Raw genomic sequence first — 11,168 nt, forward strand, 5'->3', positions numbered from 1 at the left:
TAGCAATCACGGCTGCCTTCAGGAGTATGCACAACCAGGAAGCTGCCATAGGAGCCCCAGCTGGCAGCTGATTCCAGTGGCAAATGTCGGACCTTGACTATCAGAATGACTGCTCACCATATTATTTTTCAATATCATTACTGGAGAATTGGCTCTAACAACAAGAAAAGTTATATGCTTTCAAGCTTTTTTCTCTAAAGCTATATCTGTTTGGGAAGTACAAGATAATATAAATTAGTCATCTTCAGCAAAGAAATCAGCAAATAAGTTTGGGTACAGCTATAAAATTGATACAACCAAATTTAATCTGGATGAAATAGACTGTGCATGAAATTTAACTTGAGTCAGTATTGACAGTAACAATGTTCTTTCTTGTCATCAAATTCTAAATGACACAGTTGGTGATACTGACACTGTATGAGATTACAAAGCATCCAAAGAAATGCAAACATTCAGGATTGATGTCATGCAGCAAAGACAACAAGGTTACTCTGAAAAACAGAATGTAACCTATATAAAAAACAATGCTTTATATATGACAGAGTGAGTGAAAAGGGCAGACAAGACAAAACAAACATTTAAAGTATGTCATAGTAAAGAATAGGCACAACAATTTGTCACATGCATGCTTTCATCTTGTTTAAAGCATTTTATCTATGCAGTATATATTGTATGTAACCAAATATATACATATGTGTATATTTCAGCTATAGTTATGTTGCTCTAATAAATCATTTAAAGGATGATAAAAAAAGTTTCAAATACAATCACATATACTTTAAGAGACAGAGTGAGTTAACCAAAAATAGGAGTACTACAGTTCAGGAATCACACTGCAACAGCATCTTATGGGACAGTCTGTAATCACTTGGATGCAACTATTTAGAGACTCACTTCTCTTGCAATGCTAGCATGTTTATTTAACCATGTCTTCCTAAGTAATACAAAGGGGAGCCATGCCTAATATTCAAATACTATTGTGGTGTAATGGGATTATCATATTTTCCATATAAGTCTATTGTTTAGATTGTAATTTTTTGGCCTTCTTTCTAAAATTTAATTAGAATAGGTTAATAGAGCACTCTACTTCATGACCTATGTTGGATGAACTGATAAAAAATGAAGTGCCCAGGTTTTTGCAACTTGGTGTCAGACCATAGAAAAATGGCTACATTCTTAGCCCATTTGTATGTGTATTTAATCATAATAATCTAAGGCTCACCTTAAGACATGTAAGGAAATTACCATAGAAGTGTTCCTCACACATAGTTCAGTGCTTTACAAGCAAGCAGGCATGCACTGTAGTGGGTAAGATGCTTGTCAAGAGGTTGGCTCTCCAGATCAGAGCATCTTGGTTCAATATCCAACTTTGCCTCCTGACTGAAGCTTTTCACCAATAAAGACCTTGGGAGCCAAGGGTTATCTCCCATCACCACACAAGATCCATGTATACAGTTCCTAGTTCATGGTTTGGCCTGACCTCATCCTGTGAGCATTTGAGAAATCAAACAGTGGAATGGGCACTGTCTCTCTGAAACACACAGAAATACATCATACGCACATATTCACACACACACACTGGCACACATACCATTTGAAAATGCTTTCACAGGTGGGATGAAACTGCCTCATGCTGCTGTAGGCTTGTTTAGTAGATACGTTTGGCAATAATATATATTAAATGCGGAAAATTTGAAAATGTAGAGGAAATCACAGTAAGAACAATAAAACCAAATTGGTTCTTCCCATATTTCTCTCTTCCATATTCACTATTGAGGACTCAAACTCAAAAACATGTGACATTTCTTTTCCTAAAAGCAATTTCACAGGATGCAAAGCAGAAGTTGTTCTTTGTACTAAGGCTTCTGCCACCCCATTTGTGACCCAGATGGAGCTCTAGGATCCTGGTTCAGCCTGGCCCAGATTTTTATGGCCATTTGAGTAGTGAACCAGTGGGCAGAATATTTATTTGTCTCCGCTTATTCCTCTCCTCTTGTAAAACTGCCTTTCAAGAAAACACATAATTTGTTTAAAGAAGTAATTTCACTCACCTGATAATACAGTATTTCATACTTCTCTCCTTGAATGTTCCTTAAGAATTAATAACATATTCTGTTCCCTTCCATGTCCTTCCCTCTAGCCCCAAGCCTTTGCTTCCAACAGAAATCCCTCACTTAAGGAGATACTAATAAAGGAATTTATACCAAACAATATCTATTTCTTTCATTCCTTTCCAATATCCTTAAGCTTAAGCAATAAAATATTTGGAAAACCATAAGAAACTGCTCTTAATTTTAAGTCCAGAAGAGCTTTTAAGATTAAATAAACAACCCATTTATTAATAAGTTTATTTAACAATTTTGTACTTCATGTTTTCTCAGAAAAATTTTAAGATAAAATTGATTAAAGCTATTCCTAATGGTCTAGTAAATTAGTGGATTAGTTATAGCAAACATTTTTATCTTATACTTTATTTCGTATTTCTACAGTTTCCTGCTGCTCATGGCCATCATCATTGCCTTTCTTTGATTTAGTCATACTTCTTTAGACATGAACACTAGGGTGAAAATAGTTCTGCCATATCGTCATATCACACACTCCAGTTTGGTTCTATTTTGTGTTAGTTGTGATTAGCCTAGCTCTGATTTCAACCTTCTATAGTATGGACTAACAACTTTATATGGATTTTAAATGAAAGGAACTATGAAAAGAGAACAACTGAATAAAACTCGGATCAAAGAATCCTTAATTGAGTGATTTCTGCTAGAAGCACAGATTTGGGACTAGAGGCAGGGACACGCTAGGGAACAGAGATGTTATTACTTATGGGGGAGCACTGAAGGAGACAACTATAAAATACTAAAATGCATACAGAGTAAAAAATCCCCCATAAAATGTCATAACAATTAATTTTATTTGCCACAGCCCCCATACCATCAATTGTCCTAAGAACAGGGGCAATTTACCTCGAAGAAAATAATTAATAAGTTTTGTTTGGGGTGACGGGAGGGAAGGGACTGAGTTCTTTGAGGTCAGACCTGCTCTATTCTTTCACTTGAGAGAAGTGAAAGCCCACACTGCTGCTCCAAGTTGTTCAGGTGATGATCAAAAATGGCCTAATAATGTTAACATTGGAGCTGAGAAAGTACATTTATAAAAGACGGAGAGCATTAATCAACTTCAGAAGGAAATCAATCATAGCATTATGGACTGAACCAGAAGTGACTTTGTCTGACAACATTAATTTCATTGGTAAAATGTCCTTGGTTTGTGGTTGTGTAAGGCATGAAATGACAGAGAACGCTGTTCTATGTGAATCTTAAATGTCAAAAGTAAAATGCCTTACAACAAAGAGAAACTCCAGTAAAATATTTCTCATATACTCCCAGTGCTCATATACTCCCGGTGCACAATTAAAAATAGAATGTGTCTTTTAATGTAAGTTTTACATCAACAGGAGAGAGAGAGAGAGAGAGAGAGAGAGAGAGAGAGAGAGAGAGAAACTGGGAGTTGAGGACTGCATCCTGGTCTTCTATATGGAAGAGACACAGCATTCCAGTAATCAGCTACTGCCTTGCACAATTCTTTAGTCAGCAGATTGATCCAATGGGATTTCTTTGAACTGGAATTCTGAATTGTGATGTGAATATCACAAGTCACACCATACCCTGCGATGCCAGCACCCCCTCTTTAAAGGGCAGTTCTTTAACATAAACTGACACTTTAAACAAACACACTGCTTCTAAGTAGCTGGGTTTGTATTTTTATGTGTAAGGGGATTGCTTCATGCACTGTATTCTCAGAGTCACAATAGATGCATGATAATTACTACAACGCTACCTTTTACCGTTTTGAATGTTTAAACTGTTTTACACAATCTCCTCAAGTAATAAAAATATAAACATCCAGTTCTGAAGAACTTGAACAGTGCCACAGAGAAGGGCTGCTCAAAGAGCTGAGCTGGTGAGTTTTCGAAAAGTTATTGGTTTGATTTATTCTACAAATGTCAAACCGAGCTCTATCCCTTTCAAACTGTAGAGGGTTGAGAAAGCTTCAATATGTGTACAAGTTGAACACTGTTTTGGTAGATTTATATAAATTCACCTATCGTTGGAATAATCAGTTTAGCAGTTCACAAAAGAAATACACCTCCTTTGATGTCATTCACAGTAACAAAAGAACAGGGCAGAAGGGATTGGGGTAGTTGCTTGCCTATGTACCAAAAAAAGCTGAAAAAAAAATGCCAAGTAAAAAACACTGAAATGTTGAAAAAACAAAATACTCTGATTTCTTGAATATTAAACTCCCAGGTTGGGATTTTCATCTTTTTTCTTCTGTTAGGCTTAAAGTAGATGATAGACAGATGAAAGAGATTAAGATATAACTTTAAATCCTACGAAGCCACATAAAACATTTCAATACAGACATATATAATACAGACATATTTAGGCTACCACAGACACATAATGTATTGAAAAGAACATACTGAGCCTGAAGACAAATGCATCTTTCAAAAGCAGCTCATCTACTATTGGGGAATCACTTAACATGACAGATATCAATTCCTTTACAGTTTTCGCACTTTCTAAATGAAATACTACAGGATAAATAAAGTCAATTGTCACAAGAAATATTTGTTCTTTGCACTCCTAGCTTTATTGTTTACTTTAAAATTTTCATCTTTGAAGCGGAGAGAGGAGAATGGGAATTGTCCATCCACTGCTCATTCTCCAAATGACTTTGTTGTTCGAAGCGGGGCCAGATGGAAATTAGGAGCTAGGAACTGCATCCTTGTCTCCCACACTGTTGTTAGGGACCACCTACCTGAAATATCACGAACGACTTGACTTCTCAGGATGCTTTATTCAAAAGTTGTTTAGGAAACGAAAAACTTGAACCATCACTCTAATCTGGAGTGCAGGAATGTAAAGCTGCACCTTAACCCATTGTGCCAGAATATCAAATTCTGCTAGCTTTATTTTAGACTGTGTTCATTCCAGATTTATTAAACAAAATTTAACATTTTCTCAAAGCAGTTAATTTTTTTGTGTATGTGAGAGAGACTTCAAATAGAACCCATGCCTTGGATTTTAAACTAAACTGTGATCCTTATTAAGAAACAAAGGGCACAGAGAATCATTTTTGCAAGGCTGTCACAGTTACAGTAAATCACTGTGCAGAACTACTAGCCTTTAAGCATCAAATACAAATTAGCATTATTCATGTCTGCAGTGTGTTTCATTTTCAATGCAACAACAGAAACCCCAGCTGGTCAAAAAGATCAAACTAAAAGCAACATTACCATCATCATGCTGGCCCACGCAGGCTACGATGAGACAGCCAAGAATGATCCCCGAAGCTAAACATTTCCAGAGACACAACTGTTGTAACATCTTCTGTCAAAATTCACTCAAGGATGATCTGAAATAACAGGAGGAAGAAAAAAAAATTGGCATGTTCATTAATCTGTTATAGGTAAACACAACTGTCACATCACAAAAAAGGCCTTAATGACTTCATAGTTAATTATCTGTGCCTCTCCATCTATTAACAAAGCACCACACTTGTTTAATGCACTGGAACTTTTCATTGGCATGGATTTGAAGACAAGCAATCTCTAAGGAAAGGCTTCTTTGCTGTTACTGAATTTGCAAGCATGAAGTGCCCATAATTCTGATACCAAAAGTATTTAGTCTGCAAAATTAAGATCTTGTATATAAGTCAAATAGTCACTAATTTATTTCACAGTCGAACATACCGTGTAGCATCATTCAATTGCACAGTATTTTTGTTTCACAATAATTTCACATGATAAACCAGATAATATTGTACACTAGAAATTCAATGAAAACTTGTCTTATATAACTATAAAAATGAGCAAAAAAGCACATTTTAGAAAAAAAAAAACCAGCTCATTTTGGGGCCAGCATTGTGGCATTGTGGATAAATCTGCCACCTGCAATGCTGCCACATTCAGACACCTGGTCATGCCCTACTCACTCCACTTCCAATTCAGCTCCATGGTAATTTGCTTGGCAAAGCAGCGGAAGATGGCCTAATACTTAGGCCTCAGTATTTACAAAGAAGATGCAGAAGTTCCTGTGTCCTGCTTTTAGCCTGGTCCAGCTTCTATCATTGTGGCCATTTATGGAGAAACCATTAAAAGGAGGTACCCCCATTTCAAATCAATAACTTACATTCAAAAGATGCTAATCATATCATCACAGAGTGTTTGAGTATTAACTATGCTAAGGAACACTAAAAAGAAAATATTCTATCAGTCGTACCACATCTGTTTGTATTTGGGGAGAATTTCATTTGGATTACTTTGTCTTACTTTGCAATAATTTAGGGAGTGAAGAATAAAACTAATAACCAAACAAAAGCCAAAAAGCTGAGAGATCAGCAGCCAGCAAGTCCACCAGAAATACTTCTTAAATGTATTATGCTCTCAGTTCATTTGTAAATTAAGAAAATTATTCACACAAAATTGCTCAAAACATTCCTGATTACAAATTGGGCAGGACAGGGATGGGAACTCTGTTGCTCAAATTCAGAGGTTCCAAACTCAAATGTCTACAGAGGACAAGCAGACAAAGGAAACAAAGAAAAGTGGCCGCAGGGACAATGGGGATGGCAGAGGCTGTGATGGAGCAGACCGCAGGGTTTGCCTAATGAGACCAGCTGGTGCTCAACTGCTGTGGATGATCATCATGTGAGAATGCAAACCAGTAGCACCAGGTCTCCCCACGTTCCAGGGAGAGGCAGAAATCCAAATTTTTATGTGATTACCCAATGCTTAGATGGTTGTGAATCCTCTTGATAAGACCAAATGTTTTTGCCAGGCCATTTCATTATTTGAGGTTTTCCTGTTTCCTACTTTTGCCCAGAATTCTCCCTGTGGGACAATTTGTATAGGTTCATTAAAGCATACAAAGGAATTGTTTTAATTCTCCTTTTATCTACATTTTATTTCCTCCAATTTTATGCTTTATGTATTTAAAAATGTTTTCTTTTACTAAAAGTACAAGCTCAATTTTTCTTCGCTGAAGAAATGCAAAGCTCTTGAATTTCGAATTTATCTGCAGTAGATCATTCATATTTTAATATAAATTGTATTCCTTTTTGAAGCTGGTTTCTTTATGTAAAAGGAAAGGAAAGGGGGCCCGGCAAGGTTGCCTAATGGCTTAAGTTCTCGCCTTGAACGCGCTGGGATCCCATATGGACACCGGTTCTAATCCCAGCAGCCTCTCTTCCCATCCAGCTCCCTGCTTGTGGCCTGGGAAAGCAGAAGAGGATGGCCCTTAGCCTTGGAACACTGCACCTGCACTGGAGACCTGGAATAAGCTCTGGGCTCCTGGTTTCGGATCAGCTCAGCTCCAGCCATTGTGGCCACTTGGGGAGTGAATCAATGGATAGAAAATCTTCCTCTCTGTCTCTACTCCTATCTGAACATTTCAATTTCTAATAAAAATAAAAATAAATCTTACCAAAAAAGGAAAAGGGGGCTTTGTGCTTATCTGGCTCTTCACATTCTTTTTTTTTTCACAACACATGAAGTGTTCAAGTTCCTGCTCTCATATCTTGTACACAGATGTCTCAAATAAGAGACTATTATTAGATGCCAAGAAGGACTAACAAATCACATTTTCCAGTAAGGAAAAAATACAATAAATTGACTAATATTGACTAATTAGTCAACTGACAATTGACTAATATTGGTGGCTATAGAAATCAGTGGTTAAGAGTATAGCTTTTATTTCATAAATACACTAGCTTTAAAACATTTAAGAAATCATAGCAACTATTTCACATTTCTAATAGTAATTATATTCCAGTATTGTTTGGAACATTAATCAGTAAAATGAATATTCTGAGATCAGAATCTAAATTAAGTGAGCACTCTCTACATCACAACAAAGTATTTGTGACTTTGAACCTTCTCATCTTGTGATTTAATTATTGTTTCAACTCTTACCTACACTCTTATAGCACAGTGGAGTGGTTTTTCTATTTTTACTTGTTGTATATTAAATATATGACTATAAATAAATGTATGTTTTGGCAAAAAAAAGAACAACTGAAAAGAAAGGAAGGGTTTGAGAGAGGAAGAGAGGTATGATTACATTAGATTTGCAGCTATGAAATACACTAAATCTGTTCTCTATCAAGTCAGCCAGCCTGAGATAGAAAGCGGCAGCTTAGCCCCCCGCCCCCCACAGCAAATACTTGTGCTTACAGTAATTTCATTTTATTTTTAGACACGTATTTCTACCTAAGCATTTATTTTCCATTTAATAATTACTTCATCACGTACTACTCCTTTGACAGCCTCCTCCAACGTCAAGTACAAGTCAGATTCATTCGCTATAATTTTTCTCAGCCATTTTCTCTTATTCTAGGAACACAGCTCAGTTTGCAATAACATTTTTGTGAATAGCTAAATTGGCACTGCTTATGTTGCACCTAAACCTCTGCGGACGTGAAATCACTACCCAGGCTCCCAGTGCAGCCTTGGATCCCACAGCACTGCAGCCTGCTGAGCCACACAGCAGCTTCTGATCAAACGATGATGAATGGATTATTCTTCAAAACAAGATCAACATTTTTATATAGTAACCTACATCTCCATGTTATACACATATACACAAACATATAAAGCACGGAAATGTAGGTTACTATATATGTGTAGATAGAGAGAAAAGGAGAGGTAAAATCAATTCTTCTTCATGTTAATTCAGTAGACAAGAACAAATAACATAAGCCTTAAGGAATCTGTATTTCTTTCCAGATACTTGTGGTATGCTGTTGAAAAATGAAATATAGTTTGTAATCATGTAGCAAATTCCAATTTCATATGAACTCTATGAATTAAAATAGAGTTAAAGCTATTAGGCCATTTTGCTCCTTTTAAACAAACCTCAATTTTAATTTCTGCGTAAGTATGCCCTAATATCAGTAGTCTTCTAGAACATAAAATAATTTATGCTTTTAATAAGATTATGCATATTAATAAAGAAGTGAACATAAAACACAAAATATTTCAATGCTTTTGCCAAGATGCAGAAACAATGGAAAGTGATACAATAGTACCTCCCTCAAGAAAAAATTTCAGGGTCCAGCGCAGTAGCCTAGTGACTAATGTCCTGGCTTTGAATGCGCCAGGATCCCACATATGCACTGGTTCTAATATTGGCAGCCCTGCTTCCCATCCAGCTTTCTACCTGTGGCCTGGGAAAGCAGTTGAAGACAGTTCAAAGCCTTGGGACTCTGTATCTGCATGGTTCACCTGGAAGAGGCTCCAGGTTCCTGGCTCTGGGCTCCTGGCTCTAGGCTCCTGGTTTTGGGTTGGCTCAGCTCCAGCTATCGTGGCCACTTGGGGAATAATTCAACGGACTGAAGATCTTCCTCTATCGCTCCTCCTGTCTACCTCACTTTTCAATAAATAAATCAGACTTTTTGCCACTTGACAAGATTGGTCATTTTCTTACTCTGATTTGTGAAATAAAGAATAAAAGCCTAAATAACTACATTACAATGAAGCTTCAAAGTATCTGTAAAATGCTTCCTTTCTGGTTGTATTTTCCTGTTAGACTACTATTTTAGTAACTGTTTTTGAGGTGATATTTCTGTAAATACCCAAGAGTTTGTGCTCTGCATGTAATTATTAAAAGGACAAGTACAAATGCAATTGGAACAGAAGAATCTATCATTTAATGAGTAAAGTTAGTTAAGCTTGTTTCAAGATTTTAATAAGAGTAGCTAGCATCTGTTGTATGCAAATATTCATGCTTATTTTTTAAAGATTCATGTGTTTATTTGAAAGGTATATTTAGAGAAAATGAAAAGAGACAGAGAGCTCTTCCCTCATTGGTTCACTCTTCATACAGCTGCAACAGCAAGGGCTGGCCTAGCCAAAGCCAGGAGCTTCTTCTGAGTATCCCGTGTGGGTGACAGAGGCCCAAACAATGGGCCATCTTCCTCAGTTTTTTCCCAGGCCATTTGCAGAGATGCGGCTCAGAACTGAACCAGCCAGAGCAGGTATTGGCCCCCGTGTGGAAGCTTTAAATGCTACACCATAACACAGTCCCAAAACATTCATTAAATAAATCTTAAAAAAAGAAAAAAAAACTTTCAGAAAACAAAAAGGATGGACAAAGCATACACAGAGACTTAGATTGCATAGTTTTTCTTCCTAACTAGCACTCTTGTCCCTCCAATAGTCACTTTAAAAAGAATCACTTCCCTTTAGAACTACTGCTTAAGGTCTAATGTTCAAGTTTTAATTATTTCTTATAAACCATATAGCATAACTCTCAAAACTGAAAATTCTACTATTCTACTGATTCAGCAAGATATATCTCTTAGAAAAAAAAATCATTAGACGGTACTGAATTTCATGCAAATTTATGGTTAGAAACTTATGCTTTTTACTTTCCAGTTTCAGAGTCAGGTGAATAAATCAGAATCAGCGATATTTTATGGATGAAAGAATTCTTAAAATTAGAACCTTTCCAGTGGGATGCCCACCGGCACCAATGAAATCATATATTTCCAATGAAGTTTGATTTTAGCCATGATAAAGATACAGTGAAAGAAAGGATTAAAGATGAAATTTCAACCGCTGCTTAAGGCCACCAACTTATTGCATAATGTACCTCATGTTCTCTTTGTTCTCTTTATATTAATTAAAACAATAGAAGCATATTCTGGTAAACTTGTAACAAGGTGTAGGGCAATTCTAAAAAAAACTCCGATGTAGTTTTATGTGATGTGTATATGTTCCCATGTATGTTTGTTAGGTTGAACTCCTTACTAACTGCAAGCAGGATAACTGTTCCACAAAGGCCAGAGTCCCCAGGGATAGGGTTCCGGAGGGTGGCGTCAGGAAATGAACTTGAGGTAAATGAAGAGTTCTAGAGACTTTGATGAATTTGGACGGAGGTTACCTTCTTTAGGAAAGTGTGACTTTTCTTTGTAATATTGTCTTCCAACTTTTTTTTTTTTTAAGAAAAGACAGAATGGCCAGAATTTAAAAGGAAAGCAGACAACTCTGAAGTGTTTTTGGTTAACTCGTCTTAAAATAAACAGTTCTGGTCAAGGAAAACAGCTGCTTAGGCATCCGGATCCTGTCTCAACAGTCTGAGTTTCAGTCTTAAAGGTCTGCC

The 11,168-nt window shown here is 36.6% G+C and overlaps 1 protein-coding gene across 4 annotated transcripts in view; it reads right to left on the reverse strand.

Moving 5' to 3' along the window:
* Positions 1 to 5,423, reverse strand: part of PCDH15 (protocadherin related 15) — a 496,526-nt gene extending 491,103 nt beyond the window's left edge. For all 4 annotated transcript variants that reach the window (XM_040975792.1, XM_040975791.1, XM_040975790.1 and 1 more), the window contains exon 1: positions 5,303 to 5,423. In XM_040975792.1, the coding sequence (XP_040831726.1) occupies positions 5,303 to 5,393 (91 nt within the window). In that variant the 5' untranslated portion in view covers positions 5,394 to 5,423. The remainder of the gene's footprint in view (positions 1 to 5,302) is intronic.
* Between the last annotated feature and the right edge of the window lie 5,745 nt (positions 5,424 to 11,168).

This window comes from Ochotona curzoniae, unplaced genomic scaffold, assembly GCF_017591425.1.
Source record: "Ochotona curzoniae isolate NIBS_2020 unplaced genomic scaffold, NIBS_Ocur_1.0 contig_2692, whole genome shotgun sequence".
In the NCBI taxonomy this organism is placed as follows: Eukaryota; Metazoa; Chordata; class Mammalia; order Lagomorpha; family Ochotonidae; genus Ochotona; species Ochotona curzoniae.